General features: G+C 40.3%; 1 protein-coding gene across 1 annotated transcript in view; it reads right to left on the bottom strand.

The window, feature by feature from the left end:
- Nucleotides 1–4,886: 4,886 nt before the first annotated feature.
- Tspan12 (tetraspanin 12) overlaps nt 4,887–23,334 on the bottom strand; it is a 62,244-nt gene continuing 43,796 nt past the window's right edge. The window contains exon 8 of the mRNA XM_051175733.1: nt 4,887–5,206. Coding sequence (XP_051031690.1) covers nt 4,901–5,206 — 306 coding nt within the window. The 3' untranslated portion in view covers nt 4,887–4,900. The remainder of the gene's footprint in view (nt 5,207–23,334) is intronic.

Consider the following 23,334-nt stretch of genomic DNA (forward strand, 5'->3'; position numbering starts at 1 on the left):
ATTCAAGGTGATGTTCGAGATTCTTCTATATGTGCTTATGGGATTTGTTTGGGTAAGAACTCTCTTTTTAGGAAAGGAAGCAGCACTTTTAAATCACAGGATCATAGGAATGAATGAGTGTGGGTAACTGACCAACATGGCAGCTGGAAGTATATTTTTTTTTTAAGGGAGGCGGGCTCCTTTGTCATTGAAGACTCAGTAGCTTGTTTATTTCTTGTTTCTTTACCTCCTCTGACACATGTGTAAGAATAGGAGGTCAGACAAAGAGGAGCTGTTGTAGCTCCCTGTTTAAGATTCTCTTCATGAGATTTGGTCCTCAGCCCGTTTTCTGTCAGGCTTCCTGAAATGGGAAAGCAATGCATAAAAATTCTCAGGCTCCACAGTGAGTTCTCCTCAGTGGCAGACAAATTTACAGCTGCCCATAGACTTCTCCATCTGAATGTCCTGCAGGCATCTCCAACTCAGTACATCCCAAACCAAATTAATTACCCTCCACACTCTCAGTCTCCAGCCTATCTAGGTTAACACGACTGCCAACTTACCATGTACAAAATATAGAAATGTTAGTCCTTTTATTTTCTATCCCATAACCCTAAAGTCAACCTGCTGCTAACTTGCACAGATTCACACTGCAGTAGTCTAGTCTGTTTTACACACTCTGTTCCTTGACTTCCGTCTTCCTGGTGAGGATCTTTCTCTCCACAAGCCCAGGAAAAGTTTCTCTGCGCTTTGCCCGGAGTCTGCAGAGTTGAAGCTCCAGAGATCTCCATTTCAGCAGACCCAAGCATGCCATGTCCCCAGGGACTGCACCTGTTCCCCAGGGCCCCATCCCTCTTGATCGGATAAAACAGTGGAAGTTCTGAGTCACACACTTCCTGTTCTGAAATTACGTCAGCAGCTTACCATGGGAATACAGAATGAAGCCCCAAGCCCACATTTCACCCACTTCCTTTCCCGGGTTGTTCCTTCCAGCATTCTGTGCTGTGTAGTCGGACTGCACCCCAGGTCACAGCCTCAAAATCACATGCAGTTATTTAAACAGACTTGACTCGCGGGATGCTGCAAAGAGCGGGGTGAGTTCTACTCCTCCTCCTCACCTCTGCTTGCTTGAGGACCATTTCCAGGGTGGAACCGCCTTCATCCCACTTTGCTCCTCTCCTCGCTCAGGATGGCCACACTCACTGGGTTCTCCCTTATTTACTTTTCCTGGGGCTACCGCGAGCATCTCTAACCCAGGTTTTACAGGCTTTCTAACAAGCATCATCTCTAATTGCCTTCTCCGAGTCTCAGGAGTGCTTTGAATTGCCTGTTAACCAATCCAAAAATAATCTTTTTTTTTTTTTTTACTCTAAAACTTGTGATTTTAACCCCCCCCAAGAAAGCTTTTAAAAGTTCCCAAAGACACAGTTAACAGTTTTTCCCCCACTGTACCCAAACAGAGTAGTCCCTCAGCTCCTTAGTATTAAATGCACTTTGTAAAGTTTCTTGCAGTTTTATTATTCCAGGTGCAATGCTACCATAAGAAGCCTTTGTGGACCACGGCTATAAATGTCATTTGTTCCCATTAAGCCAATGTATTATATAGAAGAGGATTGTCTAAATTTATGGTGACTATTCTAGAGGGTACTAAATCTGGTAATATATCAAATACCTGTTTTAAAAAGTCAATTCCTATAATTTAAAGACTGGTGTTTGCTCCGTAAGCTCAGTATAACATTAGCATGTTATATGACTGTCAGATACATCCAAAGGGATGCAACCAGACTTAACAGCTATCTAAATAATTCAAGTGAAATGCATAGCTTTGTTAAAATTTTTGGGTGTCATAGGTGACGTCTGAGGAAGTGATTTGTCGAGGTTTCATCCTGTATACCTTCATATTCTGTTTCTCTTCCTCTCATTCCCGCCAAAAAGCAAGAGTCTCTCTTTGCTGCCTAGTCTGGCCTTGAACTCCTGGGCTTAAATGGTCTTCCTGCAACTGCCCTCCAAGGAGTTGAGATTACAGGCATGTAGCAATTCAACAACAACTCTTATTCTTTCTACAAATTAATAACAAAATCTTCAATATGAAAGCACCGAGAAGATAAACTAACAGAAATGAGCATATTTATTATATCAAATTACACTGTCACTTAGCTAAAATATGAGCTTGAAAAAATAAAGACACCCCCTTTAAGGTGCAGTTTACATATTAGTTACTGAGTTTGAAAATTAGTAATATTGTATCCAATTATTTGAAAGAGAGGTCTGTATATTTTATACTTTGTAGCACACCCTACCCCCCCCCTGCACCCTTATGTGTGCAAAAGAAAAAAATATGGAAGACTTATTTTTTACCCTGATCACCTGAGACATATGAAGGCCTCACAAAACCTGTTCTGCTTCTGGCCTTTGGCCCTTAGCTAGGAAGGCTTGAAACAAAACAAATGACCCAAGACTTGCTTTTCAGCCCTCTCTTCTTTTTGTAGCTATCTAGTGAGCACAAATAGCTTGATCTTCGGGGCAACCAAGGTCCCAGTGGTTGCTTTGAGGAGCAGCTGTGCCAAGTACTAAACTGGACAGCACTACAATACCTTGGCAAGTGAGAGCCTCAAAAGAAATGGAGTCGGGCCCCTTCTACAGACATTAATGCCTGCCTGCTATGGCACAGGATGCAGACAAAGAGGCGGACACCGGACACTCTAATTCCCTTTACAGGAAGGAGTGGGCATCTGTGGCTGGGTCTGGGGCCCCCGCTGCACAGCTTTCTCATGATGCTGCCTCCTGAGTCCTGAAGCTTCATCACAGAAAGCTCCAGAAGGGCTATAAGCACAGGGCTTTGAAGGTGTTACCTGCATACAAGGCCATGCCCTCTGTGGCTGGGGCCTGCGGCTGTGTTCTCACCTAAAGACACCCACATTGAGACACTCTGTTCCTCCTTACACAGTCGTTGGTCTTTAGGTGACCACCTGAGGATGCCCTCAAGCGTGTGCTTCAACTCAACCCAATGCTCTACTTCAGAAGTCCCTGAAGGTGGTACGGCAGAGAATCTTGAGAAACACGTCCTAGACCTAGGACTGTGAGCTGTATCAGTTCCAATCATGCTGGCCTCTCTGCATGCCAGCTTCTCCCGTTCTCATCTCCCTCTTGCTAGCCTCTGCACTGATAAAAGTGCTTATTGTGTCCAGAAATGGGAGCACATCCAAGAGCTACCTAGTGAGACCTTGTCTTAAAAGTAAATACACTCAAACCATCATGATCTAGAAAATATTTATTGACACCTGTATTCATTTTCTTTCCATAATCCAAAAAATAAACACAATACACAAAATACAGTAAAATGCACTTTTTCCCATTTCAAATAAATATCTTCTACTTCTGTAAAGAAAATTAATATCCTGTGTAATTTGCCACCGTATATTAATTGGTGAAATAAAGCAAAAGTTCCTTCTAGTTAGTCTATCATTGCAGATAATGTTGTTTCTCCAAAAAATTACATTGACTTCAATACTGTTGCTTCTATTTTACGAAAGGAAAACCTAAGCTCTTTGACAAAGTATTTACTGTCAAGAAAAGTCCTATTTGGGAGGAAAAAAAGCATCTGAATTTCTGCTGACTCAACTATGTGTAAATTCCGTAGTTAATACTTCCTGCAGCCAGAGTTACAATGGTTCTTATGTATCACACCAGTAATTTCCAAAATTAGTGGTTAAGAACTTAAATTAACAGTTACAGATGTAATACAGATCCAAGACAGAATTTAAAAGTTCTTTTGGTGGGAAATACAAAAAGTAATAGTGCTATATAAGACAAATTCATCATCTTCAAATATTGTTATCCATAACATTATAAGAACTGAAACCTACTGAATTATACAGACATAGCACAGACTTATATACATATATATCCCTGATAAGTTTAAGACAATGTGTTAGCTCTTACAAGTGTTAATAAGATTATTTTAGTAAGCAACAAAAAAAAAAAAAAAAAAAAAACCTATTTAGGTAGTCACCAATCTTGAAAGCTTTTTTTTAATATATAATCAAATCATCCTCAAAAAATAGATCATCAGATAATAAAGGTCATTAGTATTGTCTAAATTCCTACATTAGCAGTCAGCTGAGTTTATAGGCTAGCCAGAGGAAGGTAGTTAACCTCCACAGTGGCTCCAATGCCACCATGAGTGGTCCATTTCCATGAAAGGATGCAGAACAGCTGGTCAAACTGCATCACCTCAAAACAACATTGCCCTCAAAAAAAAAAAAAAAAAAAAAAAAAAAAAAAGGAAAACATACACAGTGGTTATTATCACTATCCTCAGCATTTTGAAGCATTATTGTCTGTGTGTTAACATGTGGAACCTTTGTTGTGGAATATTACTTTAACTACATGAAGATGTGTTGTATCTGTCTGTGTTGCATTTGTTTAGCAGTGTAAAGACGTGTTGCTTTGCCTGCCTAAGGCACCTGATTGGTCTAACAAAAAGCTGAACAGCCAATAGCTAGGCAGGAGAGGGGTAAGCATGGCTGGCAGCCAGAGATGATAAGAGGAGGGATCTAGACTTGAGAGAGAACAAGATAGAAGCGAATGAGAGAGAAGAGGAGGGAAATGCCTGGGGTCAGCCAGGCACCAGCCAGATAACAAAGAAGTAGGACGTACAGAATGATAGGCAAAAAGCCCCAAGGCAAAATGTAGATGAAGAGAGACAGGCTGAATTAAGTTACAAGAGTTGGTGGAACAAGTATAAGGCTGAGCATTCATAACTAGTAAGGCTCCTTGTCATGGTTTGGGGCTGGCGGCCCAAGAAAGCCTGCTACTTACCTGTAGACTATTCCTATGTTTAAAATTTTCTGAAACAGTTAATTGTGTACCCCCAAACTCACAAGTGCCACAGGGTTGTGACTTCCTTCTTTGACATTTTTCATAATTCCTCCATCTCAAAGTGTGTATTGAAACTGTTTGCCATTGATGTATGCTCAAAAATCCTGGAAAGGCTTGGTTTGAACAGTTCCACAGAGTGACATGACAGGTGCTGAGAAGTATCATTCTTCAGAGAGAGCATCTGGTCTGCCCCAGGCTCCCTTCTATCATAATATAGAGCCCAGAGCAGAGTAATGGTGAGAATCATGGCCAGGATTTGTGTCACACCAATGGAGATCCCCAGAAACCTTAGCACTTGCAATTGTTTGGTTCCTCTCAAAAAGGAATACATTTTCTTCCCACAACCCTGTAAAAGAAACAACATAATCAGTTCCATGTTGTCTGTGTCAAACTGTCAAAACAGTGGTTTAAAAATGGCAATCTGAATCAGTTAGTCAAGTTCCTGAGTTTTAAATTAGTGACCCTCACTAACTTCAAGGTGGTATGCACCTTGAAAAGTCCCCTTAGCTAATTCTGACCAGCCTTCTTTTGTTTCCACACACATAGATTTACATAAAACCCAGCATCTAGAGCAGAAGTTATTAAATATTTTGTAATGGTAGCCACTTTTCACTTGAGAAATTATATATATATATATATATGAATTATATATATATACAAATTTAATACATATATAGGTTTATAAAATAGCCATATCAATTAAATAGTTACTGATAATAAATTATAAAGAAATATGTTTTAAAACATTTCATTGGGACTGGAGGGGTGATTTAGCTGTAAAGAGCACTTGCTTCACAATTAGGACCAGAGTTCAACCAAGCACCCACAAAACAAGTCAGGTGTCTTGTGCATGCCTGAACTTCCAAGTTTAAAGTGGTGAGACAGGAGGATTGATGGCATTTCCAGCCTGACCCCAGGTTCTGGGAGAAACCCTGTCTAAAAGGCAGAGATTAACAGAGGATGACCCCCTTCTGTTTTTTGTAGTTAAGTACAAGCTAGTACACACTCTTGAGAGTATACACACACACACACACACACACACACACACACACACACACACACACACACACAGCACTCAAATAAGTAAATAAAAATTTTAAAATTTGGTATCATATAAATTTGCCACTTATGAAAAACTAAAGAAAATCAGCATAATATAAAATGCTTCTTGTTTTTAACATGAAGAATTAAATCTTGGTTGAATATTTTAGGTTGCAATGTTTTATCCTACACCATGTGTTTCAGAGTTGACCAATCTTTTTATTTACCCTTCAATGCCAAGGATACTGGTTTGAATAAAATACATAGTAGCAGGAATATGTTTAGGTACATTTCAGAAACTCGGAAATCCTATTTGAGTCTCAAGTCAACACTCATTTACTCAATTTTAATAAACTAAACTCATTAATTAAAACACCAACTTTTAAAGACCACATTTTTAATATAATTAAAAGTACTACAATTTGTAGTATATGACAGTCACATATCTGGGCTGATCTCTTTTAGGCAAGGCTGACAAGCACAGTACAAAGTTCACAAGTGTGCCCAGACCCAAAACTGCGGTGACTCTTGTGATGTGACTTGGAGAAGTGCTTTTAGAAACACCTTGCATTCGTTACAAGATTGACTTTGATTTAACTTTTGCCAAAATGTTCATAATACCTCACATGGGATCATGAGCCACAGTTTAAGACACTATGATCTAAAGAAAGTCGGCAACCTTTCTGGTATGCATGTCAAGGACTAATAGAGTATTTTAGGCTTTGAAGCCTTTATGGTCTATATTGCAACTTCATATTTCTGCCACTGTGAAACAGAAATAGACACTGACTATAGACATAGGTATAGAAGCGGGGTGCTACTATGAAGTTCTATACACAGAAATGCACCAGGCCAGATTTAGCTCAAGGCCATAGTTTACACATTCACAATCAAGATTTATCCAGATTATTTCAAAACAATGAATTATTATTGCCATCATTACTATTATCATGATTATTCATTGCTGAGTTGTAGTAAGGCCTCACTTGATCAGAGACATTCCCTAAAAATCAAAAGTATCCCCTCAGCCCACTTCCAAACATGCTGATGCAAGTGTATAGAGCTGTGTCTCCTCACTAGGTCTGAACACTGCACAAAGGGTCTTAATATGGGTGTTACTGTCGTGTTATAACACCTATCCTACCAGATATGGATCTGAAACATTTATATTAAGTTCCATACAGGTCACAGATATTTGATTTGAGAAAAAAGTTAACAGGATCACTGTTGGTGTTTAGTTTTATGAAAAGAGTCTGACAATCTACACCATATAAGAGGAAAGAATTCTAAAGGAAGAGGGGAGGTTAACAAAAGTAACAGCAGGAGAACTACGGTCTGTGGCTGTAAAGAAAGGTGTTTAGAAGGCAACTGGAAATTATCTTGGTTTAGGGACACGGCGATCATACCCTCTTTAGGGTCTATGACCTCACTTGTTCTCATCCCTCACCTGAACAGGGAAACCGTTACAGAAACCCCCAACTCATCCCACTGCAGATAACTAACGGTGGAGTGCTCCATCTCCAACACTGCATCTTCAACACAAGTACTACACCTAAGGCATAGAACACATCTCGGGAAAGGGGGTAGCAAGATTTTAAGATTGGCAGGACCAGAATGTCAGCTACAAGATACTTGCCATCTATACATTACAGGCAATTGCCCTCATGAAATCTCAACAAATTGGTGTCTTAAAAGACCTGCACAAAGACAGATCCAGCTGACATCCCAGCCTGGGCAGGAGAAATTTCACAGAGCCCTACTCTTAGATGAAGAGCAATTGATGGCTTCTAAGAGAGAGAGAAAAATACCTGTGTTCTCCAGAGACAGGCTGATAGGTTTTCCAACCACAAGCAGTCAGTCCTAAACACATGTAAGGATGGGTAACCAACACTAAAAGGACCCACTGTGTTGTATTTACACATGCATATTGTTATACAACAACAATAATAATTAAAGAAGCAGCCATGGAGTTAAGAGGAATGGAGAGAAGGGAATGGGGATAGTTGAAGGAAGGTGAATATGGGGTAAACCCAGTACTCATGAATGAATAAAAGGAGAAGGGAAAAATCTTGACATGGAAAAATAGGGTAAAGAACCAAAGAAACAGTACTAAGTGACTAAGAATGGCCCTGTCATCTTCTTGAGAAACCAGTGTTTAGTCTCTCGGGACCTGCGTCCCTGGTGAGCACATGGCTCAGAAATAATTCACTCTGCTAAAAGGAATTTAATTTTAAATTAAGGTGAACAGCTGAATCATTTTAAAACACATCTTGAAAACCTTGAAAGCTTTTGGTTTCCAGTAAAAGGGACTTAGTGTTTACCCTATAAAGATAGCCGCTTGCATAAAAGGAAATCCATAAATATTTAAATTGTTCACCTCTATATCTCCTTTACCAGAGTCCAAAAAGAATTCACATGGCTATGAGAACTAGACGTGGGATGACTTATCATTTCACAAATCTTATTGAAGTTATTCTATTTGCAGATATACTAGCTGATAATTTTACTCCAATAATACATCACTTCAAAGCAATAAGAAATTTTATAAAAGTAGTCAGACACACTGCAATAACCGCCATTTCCTGGTAATAAGAACTTTAAAGAAACAAAAAACAAAAAACAAAGGGTTATCCATCATACCAAAAGTGAATTTAAAATGCTTAAGAATTTATAACATTTAACATCAACTTGTAGTCATGTCTCTGTCTTTATTACCACAGCAAGAAAGATGAGCACGCACACTGACATGCACAAATAATGTGGAGAAAACCAAAACACATATTACCAAGAGAATTTAGCAAAGTTCAACAGCATTTTAAACTGTTCCACTCAGGTGTTCCATCAGAGCCTAATCATCTTTAAAATGCTCATATATAATCTTTATGTGGAACAGTGTAGTGCCATTATTAATTAGCTGAAGCTTCGGTATTCTCACCTGAAAGCATATAATAGGATCCGCTTGTTAATGATGTTGGGAGAATTAATGAACAAACTCTCAGGATTGTGTCTAGAACACAACCAGAACAAAGGAGTTACTAACTCTGATCTCTGTGAGGGTTTAGGAATTAGAAAGCTCAACTAAATGCAGATGGAAAATTTGATGGCCAGTGGATACAAAGAGAGTGGCAACACTTTGTAAGATTGTAAAATTACCAAAGCATAGCGTTATGTCACCAACAAATACTGATGTTTTAACCCTTGCCTGCAGGAGCCAAAGTGGTTGTCAGTATTGGATAGTGAAATCACTATTCAAAATATCTACCTGCTATTGAGAGATTAGGGCACTATCCTCCAGACAAAGCAGACAAATGGTATATATAATTTAGAAACAGCTAATTCAAAACCACTTAAGTTTCAGACACATGGAAAGTTAATAAAAATGGAAACCTACCCACCCTTAACTTTATCACTGAAAAATATGTGTCATATTCTACAAGTTTCTCAGGAAGTGAACATAAAACAGCCTTGGGTGATGTGGGCTGATTTTTTTTTCCTGTTTGCAGTATTGAGGTATAAATATGAGTCTTCAATGCATAAGAAAAATTAGTATGGACATTTTAATATTTAGTTAATAATACGTTTTAGAATGAAAAGGGATCATTGAAGGATCAAAATTTTCAATTAAATGGGAAAGTTAAGTTCAAAAGATCTATTATGTAACATGGTGACTACAGTTAATGAAGTATTTAAAGAGCAAAGCGTTCGGAAAATATCCATGCTGGTGGCTCAACCCTTTGAAATACATCAATCATTTTATTTTTACCATTTCAATAGTCTCTGATACTTATATTTTGCCTATATATTTTTCCTGTTTGTATCAAGTCTCTCTTCACTTTAAAATAATTCATTTTAGGCAGAAATCTCATAGAAGAAGTAATATTTCTACTTCAAATATGCAGGTAAAGCAGAACAGAGGTTGGTTAGGTACAATTTGTTGGGTTTCATATTTTGGCATTATGGGAAGTCAGTGTTGATATTTTTCAGCATCAAGTTTAGCTTTTAAAAGGCCCAGTAAATTGTATTACCCAGTATGCACTCGGAATGAGATACATTAGTGAACACAGACTGTTCTAGAGTGAGGTGGATCTTGGAAGTCAGTAGGTTCCCTTTCTGTTGTTTTTAAAAACATGGCTGAAAATAAGTAACATCAGCCAAGTGGCCCAGTAAGACTTCTGAGTGGTGTCTTCCACACAAGCAATGACAGCAGAATAGAACCAGTCAGAATCAATGTTTCCAGAACTCTGGGAATTAGACAAAGGTTTGCAGCAATGTAGGCAGCATTTATTCCAGAAAGCACCTGGCTTTCAAGAAGAGCAAAAAGCTTTGCAGCATTTGGATGTGCCCTGTTCTTTCTTCTCAACTCTGCAGTAGTCTTGAAAATAAGCAGTCTAAGATTTTGATGATTCCTCCTAGAAGGCATCACCCTCCCTGTGGAGTGGGTGGGGAATGGGACTAGAGAAGGGGTCGGAGAGTATGGGAGGGAGGAAGGAAGGGAGGGAGAGGGAACTGGGATCATATGTAAAATTATATAAAGCAGTCTACATCCATGGTGAATGCTGGGCATGGAAGAGTAGGATGGAGTTGTCTGTTTAAAGCCTAATTTCTACGAGAGTCGCCATTATTTATCCAATCTGGTGATTCTCTGGAACTCTAGGCTATTGTTATGTGAGCCTAGAGCTCAGTCAATGCATCAGCTTTGCCCCAGGAAGTGTCCATCAAAGACAATCAGAGTGTCTACTGGTCAGAGGTTACAAGAGGTACTGGTTGACATTTGTACATTGGATCGGGGCGGGGGCAAACAAATGCTTAAGAGACGTCACAGTGGGAGAATGATGAGTCCACGGTATGCTTAGAAGATCTCCTGTCTATTTTTGAGGAACTATAAAGTTACACACATGCCCAAGGTTATACATGAGCTTGTTGCAGACCTGAGAAGGCCCTAAGATATCATTTCTCAAGGTCTGGGAGCCCTTGAGAAAAGGATAGAAGACTTGCCTGGCTCCAATCACCTAAGAAAATCCCTGTTTATGCAAGAACTGACCCAGAATTACCTGAGCAGGGACTTCAAAGGCCATTCATAACAAAAACTAACAGGTACCTTACAAGCTTAGTGCAGAAAACTCAATAGGTTAACAAGCAACCACAAGAAACTTTTATGGCACAGGTGGAGGGGTCCTTAAATTATTTGAAACGCCCAGCTGGAAGGACAGAAAGGAAGGAAAAAAGAAAGATACATGGAAAGAGAAGGATAATGAAGGGAGGAAAGGAGGAGGGAGGGAGGAAGAAGGAAAGAAGAATTACAAGATATGCAGAGAGAAGAAAAGCACACATGCATAGTATAAAAATGTGTTAAAGGAATCATACAGCTGTACTTTTAACACAAGGATATCCCTAACTCAATAGTGAATCTTACCCACACTGCTCCTTTGCCTTCTGACTAGGTCTCCTCCCGGCCAGAGTGTCCTTAAATGAATATACTCTGTAGCTGAGAATGGATTTGACTTCCTGAGGGCTGAGATTATAGCTGTGTACATGACACCTGGTTTATGTGATGCTGGGGACCAAACCCAAGGACTCCTGAATGCTAAATATGCATTCTTACAACTGAGTTAAGTAGCCCATATAACTAGCTCTGACCTGTCATCCCTGTGCTGGAAGTGCCTTTCTATAGTTCTGTGGTCTGCACATTCCCTTTCTTACAACAGAGGTGATGCTGCATCACTTTAATCCTTAATGGGGATATTCCTAGCTTCTTCTAGCTTTCCAAATATATATGCCCAGCTCCCAATGATCTTTTGGGGTTTTGTTGTTGTTGTTGTTGTTGATGTTGTTGTAGGGGGATGTTTGTTTTGTTGGTTGGTTGGTTGGTTGGTTAGTTGGTTTTCAAGACAAGGTTTCACTGTGTAGCTCTGGCTGTCCTGGAACTCACTCTGTAGACGAGGCTGCCCTCAAACTCACAGAGATCCTCCTGCTTCTGCCCCCCAAGTGCTATAATTAAAGCTGTGCACCACCAGGGCCAGGTCCTGATCTTTTTTCTGAATTATGCTGAGTTTGTAAATGTTACCTTGAAAATGATAAAGCTTTTTAACCTCAAACAAAACAAAACAAACAAAAAACTAGAAAATGCAGTAGAATTTTAAGAAAACCAAGGCTATGACAAATGTGTTTGGGTCCAGGTGGGTAATAAACATTTTGTTTCACTCAGAGTATCAAACATGAGTTTGGATTTTTGCACCACTAGACTGGACATGATTTCCTTCTAACCCAGGAGGTCATGAAAAGACTTGATCTCCTCCCTGAGGTGACAACATAGTTTACTCAGAGAAGAGATCTTATTGAAGTCCTCTACTTTTCAAACAACACACCTATCTTACCACTTCGTCATTTTGTCCACAAAGTTCACCCTTAAAACAATGCAGAATTTTCAGTCCTTAAATTTGGCCCATTAATATATAAAACTATATTACATGTTTTTCCATCAAGAACCTCTTAAAAGTATTATCTATGGATTCTTCAAATGAAATAAAATAAAGTGGCATGTCTATGTACCAGAAAATCAGATCACCAAACTCGCCAATGTGCGATATCCTAACCTGGGCTTCTATGTATATCCCACTAAAGTATTTTGAAGAACAGTGTGGAACACCTATCTCTAAACTGGTGAAAATACTCATGATTGAAGATACCTTTCTAGCTAAGCTGTACACATAAAATCCCACTTGAAAAACAGGACTTCAGAATTTTCCTCCCTTTGAAAAATTAGACTATTAGCTCTTCCAGCATCAGGATTAGGCAGAAAAGCAGCTCTCCTTCTCAGGGTCTGTTAGGAAGCTAAGATGCAGGAAGACACTCAACCATAGCTACAGGTCCTTCATATTGAACATGTCTGCTCATTTTTTCCCTCTCCCTTCACCTTGACTTTTCAACTCTACTTATAATTCATTATTATTACTACAGTGCATTTTATATGCTTTATTAGATTCTTTGTTTAATAAAAGGCAAAAGTATGAGCATATAAATAACAGCACAAATTTCTCTAAGGTGCACACAATTTAACACATCTTTGAAGACTCAGAACAACCTTGCAGCATAATAAACATGCTGAATATCAGTGAATCATTTCCAGAAGTGCTTAAAGTCAGAGGAGCAGATTACCTTTCCAAACCAGCATTCTTCCATGTGTGGTCATTTTCCTCTCCTCTCTTACTCTAAATTTGGCACAGAAATAATGCTGGCATTTAGTTTTCATTTTTGCATCACTCCTCTTGAAAAAATTAAATCAGAATATAACCCTGAACTTATTTTGAGCCACTAAACTAAGGTTTATACTTTTCCAGTGTAAACCTCAATTGTTGAAAAAGAGGACACTAGGTCTAGACAAAACAATTGGGTTATTTGCTTGCAAGATGTATTACTGTTCATAAGATGCATAGTTGTAAACAAAAACTTATTATGAGTGAGTAATAGAAACAGTAAGCAAAATAGGTTTCAGTTTTATTCACCATAGGAAAGAACTGAATTTCATTCATTTGATTATTTGCAGATAAAATATTCTGAGTTGATTTTTCTTAAAATAAAGGCATGTAAGCCCTATGCTAATAGGGCTCAGATAATTCAAAGTTATGAATAAGACTTCTTGACTCACCTATTTTCCATGTTACAATATTAACATTCTGGCCAACTATTAACCATAAATAACAATGCTACCTACGTTTATGAGAGGGGGAAAAAAGTCACATGAATCTCTACATTTCCTGGCATCTATTTGAAGGCACATCAGGATGCCTCATTTCACTTATGGAAATTATACACTTGAAATTATTCTCTGATCTATCTCCAAAATGAGTTTCTAAAATTGGAAGAACACCCATGGCTTTTCAGTATTGGATAGTCTCAAGCCACATCAGAACCCAGACAGGCCTTGAAAGGGTTATGAAGATAAAGTATAAGTAAGATCTACTCACCAACACATGCATAACAGCATTAATATTTTTGTAATTGATTTTGATGGTAAGTGTGGCTCTCAAGTTTGAAATGACTGTGGTAATTGTCAGGTAAAATATAGAATCTTCAGCTTTCTTTCTCTTAGAGTCTAAGAACTAAATGATATCAGTTCATGAGTTCATAGGTGTTGAACCAGTTGGTCAAAAATTCCTTACTAAGAATATTAAACCCATCAGGGAAATAAGTGCTTCCTTAAAGAAAAAAACTTGGACAGCATACTAAGACAAAACTTTCTGTCCTCTAAAGAGTAGAGTTTATCCAGGCACAAAAAACATGAATGCAGAAGTTACTTTATTATTTTTGAATGCTTGACAGATCCTCATAGCTCACTGAATCTTTATAATGTCCATAGAACACAGGCAAAATTACCAAGTGTAAAAATGGATTTTGCTGACCATTTTGCAATTTTACCAAAACTGCATATAAAGAGACTAATCTAACAACTCAACAGGCATACCCAGGTTTCCACAGCAGAAGGGGTCCCATGCCTGCTTCACACTAGGGTTTATTTGTAGGCCCCAACTAATGTGATTTGTCCACCCATTGCACTAATTCTAATTGGTGTTAATAATAAAATACAGGTGTTGGGGTTAAAGCTGAAGATCAGAGAAGAAAAGCAGCCAGCCACTAGAGAGTTCTCACCTCCACCAATGCTTAAACAGAAAGGGAGATCCTGTCCTCAGACTGCATCTGTCTCCAGACATTAGACTGCACTGAGCCTCAGTCTCCTCCCGTCTTACATTCCTATTTCCACCCATCCATATCACTTCTGTCCCCACCTCCTTAGTGCTGGGATTATAGGTGTGTCACTCCGAGTGTGGATCACCTTTGTGTGAGCTCTGTTTTTCTTTTAGTCTGATTTCACTCCAGTGTAGCCCAGGGTGACCTTGAACTCACATAGATCCATCTGCCTCTGTCTCTTGAGTGCTGGGATTAAAGGCATGTGCCTCTATGGCCAGCTAGTGTGGCTGGTTTTGCACTCAGATCTTCAGGCAAGATTTATTTGTTAGATCACAAACAAATATTACCACATCTACCCTAGTTGTTCAACTACCAGAAGTGGGGGAAGGAGAAACTGCAGAATATCAAAATCCTTAACCTGAAAAACTCTCCTTTAGTTAGCACAAAATCACATAGCCAGAAGATGCAGCCTTTTCTGTTTGTGTGAGCAAAATGATGGCCACTCACCAAGTTGAAAGCCTGACTTCAGATCACTGCTTTTTCTATTTAATTCAATAAACCCTTCAATAAATTGCTGTTATCGGCGTCATTAGCCACCACTGCGCACTGAAAATGTGTGTTTATTACATGCCAAGTGGTGTATGGAGGGTTTCTGTTTCTCTTCCCACTGTTGATACCTTATCTAACAGATAAGAAATTTGAGAAGTTTGAACACACTCAGCTTGCTCTTATCATATATCCTACACTTGAGACATCTAAGCCTAAGCTTCTGAAACAAGGAGACTCAAGCTTAGTCCCTCAAAGCCTTACAACCTGAGGCCAAATCAACTGGTCTCTGCCTGGACTACTTTCCCACAAAAGGCTGATAATACTGCAGGAATTGTCTTGGGGCTTTAAGGAGGCAACACCTTCAACACCTTTACTCAGAACCTCTAGTGAGTGAGTTTCCTACTTGATAAACCCAAGCTTGCATATACCCTATCCTAAATGTGACAGTGGACTTTTAGGCTGACTTAAAAAAAAAAAAAAACACTACAGAAGTCTCATGACCCCCTCCTGCTCTCCTTTCCCTGCCACCTCCACCTTTTTCTCTCAAAGTGAGGTACAGGTTCAGATACTAGACTTCTGGTCCTCTGAAGCAAGCCATAAAACCTAAGAACTTCTTTTCTAATCTCCTCCTCCCTGTCGAAATCCAGTGACAGTTGTCCAGCTGCACATTGAGGGGCTGCCAGGGAATTCAACAAAGACAAAGGATGTCTTGCTGACGTCTTTCCTCTCGGGTTGAACATCACTAGCTCGTATCCCTTTGGGCTGGGCACGTTCCTCCACGACCACACACTTCATTCATTGTATTTCAGGGAACAGTGTTCTCTAAGTGTTTGGGTTTTCCTTGCTCAAGCTACCTTTTCATGTAAAAGTTCTCTTGAGTAAGTTTAAGCTGTTTTACCGTGAAGGGACTGGACCCTTACCCAGCCCCCTGCTTTAGCAGCCATGACAGGCTGCAGAAAGGACATGTAGGCCTCTGACTCAGCCCATGTCTGACCTTGCTGGGCCTGCCATAGACACTAGGAGGACAGATACCTTCCGCGCGGCAAGGAACCAATCAGAAGTTAGCTGGCAGAACTCTGGATGTGCTTTATGGCTCTGGTCTTACATTATGGCCTAACAGTGTCGTGTAGAGCATAGCAACCTGGGAGGGCCTATAGGCCATAACAACCAGTTGGCCAATTAACACAGGTCAGGTCATCCAAGCCCAGAAGGGCACCAATCCTGAGACTGTTGCATTCTCCTAGACACTGCTCTTGCTCTACCCTATATATTCCCTGCTTCTCTGGCCCCTTGGGGTCCTTCTCGGACCAGCCAGCTGCTGTGTTGGACAGTGTCAGCCATGGCCCTTTGGTTGGTGAGGAAACAGTGTTGTCCTTTGCCTCCCACATAACTTTCAACCCTTGCATAAAAGGGAAGCCAAACCACCACAACATGCAGGCAGGCCTTTCTGGAATAGGCTTTGATCCCATTTCACATCCTTTCCTTCTGCCCAGAGACCTTGAGGAAAGTAGGAATAACTCTACAGGTAACTAAGAAGGCAAGGTTACCTCACCTGAACAAACTTGACCTCAGGGCTGACTGGCAGCCCAAGCCAGCTGTCTACTCCAAGAAAAAGCAACAAACTCCTACCTCATCCAAGCCTCTGACCTAGTCCTCCTTTAACTGGCACCCAGGAAAACCACATCTCCAGCTGAGTTCTGCCTCCTGAGCTCCATTCTGTGACCTGGGGTTTTGCATCAACCTGTTCCTAGCCACAGTCTTAAAGGCAGCATTTCAGTAATGGAACAGACAGAAGCTAACTACCCCCACCCCCTCAGCCCAGGCTTCAACTATCCAGGGTCCAAATCAAAGCCTCATGCAGCTTCATGGCCATGAACCACAGACTCCACCTATTTTTTCTGTCCCTGATTTTAAGTGACTTACACCATCATTCCCTCCAGCCCATTCTCAATGCCGTACACTGAATGCTAGCCCTAGGATCACGCTAATTATCCACCAGTCTCCTACCTAATTTTCCCACCCCAGGACAGGATCCTTAATCACCCACCCCCCCTTTTTTAATAACACCAGCATTATGAATTTCAAGGACAGATCTAAAGTTATTGCTGCGTAACATACTTTCCCAGGCCAAAACACGATAAAAGCTTCATACAGCAGGCGCTGCACTGTGCAGGCAAACATTACTAGTCTCTATTAATAAAGCGGAGGAGGAAAGTGGCCCTTTTGAACAGTGAAGAAGGAACAGGAAACTCGCAATTGAACTGCGTCAAGAAAGACAGCGAAGGGAAAGAACAATGCATTTGTATAGCTGCTGCAAAAGTGCCAGAGCTTTCCAGGCCAGATTAGATCAAGTGAAGCCTGAAGATAAAAGGCCTGGCCCCCACCAGCTGCAAACAACCCAAACTGGTCCTGCAGGGGCTTTGATAAAACAGGCAACACCCCAAGCCAGAGTCAACCTGATCCTGCTGGCAGTTTAGAAAGAGATAATGAAGTCAGAAGAAAGGCAGGAGGGAAGACCTCTGAGTTTATATAAAGAACCCTGAGAAAGAAACTTCTTGGGGAAATTCCATCTAAATAACCACTGAGCCTGAAAAGCTGCCTACCATTTACCATCTGGGCAGGGGGCTCACTGTGTGTTTATCTGGCAGTGGAGATTCCTTATTAATAAATCAGTATCCCATGACTACTTTGTCCTAAGCCTCCCTTTCATAGGAATGCCTTAAATTTGTGAGCACGTTTGCCTTTTGACTAGGCAATTACAGACTCAAGTATAAAATCTGCATGCTAGCAGAACATATGGTGCTATTCATAACCCAGGCCCTGCTTTGTGCATCACAGTGACAGGCCATTCTCTTCACTTGCCATCAGTTCTAACTTTGTAACATGGCTATGCGGGAAATGGCCTTTTCTGACACCTGCCAATCAAATGCTTTCTTCACCTGGGTAACACCCACTTACCCTTTAGACTGAAAGCCCCTTGAGATACCACCATTGCTATGTGTTCCTCCCACTGTACGTCTGGAGCACAAAGACAATGGCAACTAAGGATTGCCTATTGCATACCAGCTCCTTTCTGTGCCCTCCTTCAAGAGGATCTAAATCTTACTTCATTTTCTAGGCCCTATTGTGACTTGGCTAACTTGCCCAAAGGTCTAAACTGCTCCTCCTTCCCCTCCCTGTATTTCTCTGTAATTCTCACTCTTGATTTCTTGTCTGCCTCATGTGTGAAGACTTCCTTGGTCCTGAGGAGAATCCCATCCAAACCGGAGAATAGGATGACCTAGGTGAAAATCAAATGGCTGTGTCAGTAGGTAGAGCTCTCTACAAAAGGCCACACTCACTTCCCACCAGAGCATCTTGTACCTTCGTTGTATTTCCACCTCAGCACAGAAATGCTAGAGAAGATTAGAACAGGGTGTCATGTGTGCAAAATGATACCAAACACAGAGAATGCTAATCATTAGAACTGGTCGACGATGCTAACAGGAGAAGGTTATTAACAAACAGCGGGGACGGCAGGAATATCTCAGGAAGAGTGTATATTGATTTGATTATTCTTCAGGAACAGAAGACATGAGCAAGAACAGACCCACACAGCATCTCTGAGGTGATAAACAGCGTGAATTCATTATACTCGGCCCATATATCACACAATACTCTAATGAGAGTAAGAAGACTTCAGACTGATAACCAAATTCTGGGTTATTCTTAGTTCTTTTGCACTCCTCCATGTCCGTCCATCTGTATGGACCAGTTTTTGCAAGAATTCTTCTGCTGGTTTACCTAGAGCTCTCCATTCTTCATATCTCATCCTTCACCTTGTGAAAGTTTGATCACATTAGTCTGCCATCAGCAAGAACTCTATTGGCTCCTGTTAGCTTAAATCCCCCCTGGTCTTAAGGTTTCCTTTTAGTAAATTTCCATTCACTAATGCTCACCTGCTCTTAATTAAGCCCCGATCCTGGTCCCCAGTCCATGTTGTATTTGAAGATCTTTGCACACTAGACTTTGTCCAGGTTCACTACGCCCTGAAAGCCAAGAAACAGAAAAACCCTCCATACCTGCTGCCCTTTCTGACATCCTTTATTCACAGTTGGTAGGAGAAGAAGAAGTAAACTACCATGTAAAGCTGTAGTTCTCAACCTTCCTCAAGCTGAGACCCTTTAATATAGTTCCTCATGTTTTGGTGACCCCCCCCAGTGATATAATTATTTTTGTTGGTAGTTCATAACTGTAATTTTACTACTGTTATGAATCATAATGCAAATGCCTGATATGTAGGATATCTGATATTTGACCCCTGTGTTTGACTCCAAAGGGGTTGCGACCCACAGGTTGAGAACCACTGATCCATAATCATACATGGTTTATAGCAACACATGAACTATAGAAAGTCTAAGGGTTTAAAGGAAAAATGCCCCAAAGGCACCCTGCTATGAAGGGTCTCACTCTTTTCTACCCTGACATACATCACTTCGATCATTACTTTTCTTGAGAAGTAGTCAATCCATTTTAGCAAGTGTCTCTCTTTTAACTACAAAACAAAGATGCATGTCTCTAGACATGTTTCACTTGGCTTTCTGTCCATCTTTGCTTGACATTTTGAGTGGGTTCATCTGAAGTAGAGCTGGTATGAGTCTGTTAAGCTTCATCTGATTTTTCCTGAGATGGAGCACAAAAGCCTTTGAGTTCCCTTGAAGGGCCTGTTTGTTTCCCATCTGAGATAAGGACTACAGTTATTCTTCCTAACAAAGCCCTTAAAGATTCGATGAAAGCTATGACTACTGCTCATCAGCAAAATGCACACAAAATACTGAAAGTGAGTTTGTTTGATGGTGTAAATTTGTAGTTCTTCCAAGAAGAGCCCACACCCATGGGCAGCAGGTCCTGGATCCCTGCTGTGTGAAACTTTTTAACACCACGTATTTTCTACTCCTCTCTGTTTTCTCCAGACCAAGCCCAAACATTGCACGTTTGTAACGGGAGAAACAAGATGTGCAGCATGCTGAATTTCATTAACTTCAACTCTGACTTTGAAGCTTGGCTGAGATGAAGTCTAACATCCAGTATTTGAGGGCATGATTACACAAACACTTTCTAAGAATGGGGTACCAGGAAGCCGGTGATCATTGACTCAGTCCACCTGAATCTTGGTACCTGCAGTTTCCTAAGCCAAAAAATACTCTTCACAAGCTTTGCCCAGTTGGATCCTGTCACCAATTGGTTTCAGGTGAACTAGTAACTGTTGTGATAGTCTCATGCTATCCAAAGAAGCTCCCTCACCAAAAAAGCCTCACCCTTGTACTGAGTTCAAAGCCTTCAAAGTGTTTACTAACACCTGTTTTTCCTTTTTTTTCTGTAATTCTCTTTTTCGTGTTGTTGCTAACTGTCTATATTACTACCCTTTTAAGCTATCAGAGAAAATCTTGTTCACAACATTCTACAATGCATGTGGAACTCAAGACAATCACAAAATATTTTGGGTAGATGAATATAGAAAATCAAAGTAAGAGTCAGAGATAGTTGCACCTGTAATTATATTTTATTCATGTGTGTATGCCTCTTATTATGGACATTCAAGGATTTGTGTTGCCCAACCTAACTGCACCTCTGGTAAGGATATTTCAAAAATGTGCAGTTGTTGCTATATTTCTATCCTATCATTTTTCACAGGTTTCAAAACGTGTCATAAAATATTATTGGGTCAGGGAACCAGGCAGGCCACCAGATGGTTGAGAGTGATTTATTTCCCTGATTTCAGACTTCTGAAGAAAGGGGACAGGAAGAAAGCCAGTACTTATCTCTGGGCTTACAGAATATGGGAGATAAAGGGACCTTGAAGCCCATCTAGCACAGATTCACTCTTAATTTAAAAACCCATTCTAGAGCCCTCAATGACGTGGCTATCCGACCTTGACTTTAATATTTTCAGTGATGAGACACTATCTTACAAGATAGCCTGTCTCAGGATTGGACAGAGGTTGATAAGCAAGGTCTTCCTCCCATTGATGCAAACTTTCCTTCCTGTAATATCTGGTCCTCGGAGTAACCCTGTGTGTGCCTCATTCCTGTTATGAATTATGAACTTTGAGATATTTGAAAATATCTAAACTATTTCCCCTTAGTTTCCTCAACTTCCAAAGAATCCTCTCAAATCCCCCAGTTCTTAGTCACTATTTCTTCTTTTAAGCACCCATTTTGTTACTGGGTGATCTCAGGATGCTAATCTCTTAATTATGGACCTAATTGTACTTGAGCAATAAAGCTACTAAATGATCCACTTTTGAGAGTCAATTATGCGTATAACTGTGCACTGTTATCATTACTAATATTAGCATCAGTTGTTAATTGTAAGATGCCAAAGCAGATTGTTCTGATACAACCTACCTAATCAGAGGTCTGTGTCTGAAATTGATTTATAACTGCCCAGACCAGCTGATTGACGGTCTTATGACTAAAATAAGAAGATATTTAAATTAATCTGGGTTACCAGTTTACACAAGTGCAACAATATGGCTTCCTCCAACCTTTCCGTTAGACATCCTGAAAACAAACCACCAAAAGAAAGCATCCCACTATGAAGTGAAAAACTAGCAAAAATAATCTAAGCCACTCTGGAGGAAAAATATAAATAATTGAGTTTCACAAGAAGAAAATCACTGCAAAAAAAAAAAAAAAAAAAAAAAAAAAAAAAAAAGACAGTTGCCGAGCAGCACTATATTCTTACGATCGCCACTATGGCTCTAACCATCAGCATCAAGGCAGACGCCACATCACTGGGCTGGAGCCCGGTCATTTCCAATACTGACTTACTGCTTGTCAGAACCAACCAATGAGCAAAGTTTACACTAGGAACAGTGATAGGATTCAATTCACATGCCTACATGTATTTATGCCCTAATCACATGTTCTTTTAACGAACAGCAGTAAGCTATAATGTATTTAAATCTCCGCAGTAGTTTCTATGTAACGCTCTCAGAAATATTGAGTCCTGTGTTCTGGAGCACAGAAAACTGTGGCTTGGTTGCATTTCATCATGTTTTAGGACAATCCCTAGACAACAGAGCAGTCCACCTGAGCACGAACACTGAGTGAGGGACCTGGAAACATTGTCTCCACCATGCTTTGTTCAGTTAACCGTATCTGATGTATCCTTTGTGTCATTGAAGCCAACTACATCTAATCTTAACATGTGCAAAATAATCAAAGCCAAACACCATATTTTCAGTTATGGGAGGAATTGCAATACATGTTTTTTATTATTATTATTATCTTTTATAGTAAACAAGCTGAGTTACTCAGTTGTCACAAAAATTCTGGTTATAGGTTAGACTATGGCCTCGAAAAATTTATGTTTGATCTGTTCTCTTCACAGTTCAGGATGTGATTTTATGACAACTGGGTTGTTTAAGATGTAATGAAGTGATGATGAACCCAGATTGCAGAACGGTGGGCTCCAAGGTGACCTCTCAGGGGAAGTTCAGAGACGGAAACACACATAAAAATACCAAGTGAAGAGAAAAACGCAGGCCAGGACAGCTTTCAACAAGAGCAGAAGCTGAGGGAGAGGTACACGGTGCCCTTCTTCCTGGGCCTTGGAAGGGGCTGACCTCACCGTGCAAGCATAGTGACCTTGAACTACAATCCTGTTTCTGTTGCTGAAGCCACTCAGCTTACAGCACTGTTGAAATTAATTCCAATCAATTAACGTGCAGTATAAACTATGCATTTCCACAACTGACTTCGGTAGCTAGCCTTAAAAAAAAAAAAAAAAATATGAACGTACAACATGGCGTGGGGGAAGCAACAACAATAAAAATTCTCCTACAATAAATAAAAGGCATATATCTTAAAAGTCCTGAGGCTGGGGGTGGGAAGGAATGCCTCAGGGGGAAAAGTATTTATTTGTTATGCATGCATTAGAATGTGAGTTCAAATCCCCAGCACCTACATACATGCTGAGCACAGCAGCACATATCTGCAGCCCCAGCACTTGGCTAGCAGAGACAGGCAGATACCAGGGGATTGCTTGCTAAGCAGCCCAGCCTAGACAGTGCGCGCCAGGTTCCGTGAGAGACCCTATGTATAAAGAACTAGGTGACATGGTGGAAAAAAGACAATTGAAATAAACCTCCGGCCTCCACATACACATGTATGAGCCACTGCACATGTACAGATATGCACAGCATGTGTGCATGA

The sequence above is a fragment of the Phodopus roborovskii genome, unplaced genomic scaffold, assembly GCF_943737965.1.
Source record: "Phodopus roborovskii unplaced genomic scaffold, PHOROB, whole genome shotgun sequence".
Classification (NCBI taxonomy): domain Eukaryota; kingdom Metazoa; phylum Chordata; class Mammalia; order Rodentia; family Cricetidae; genus Phodopus; species Phodopus roborovskii.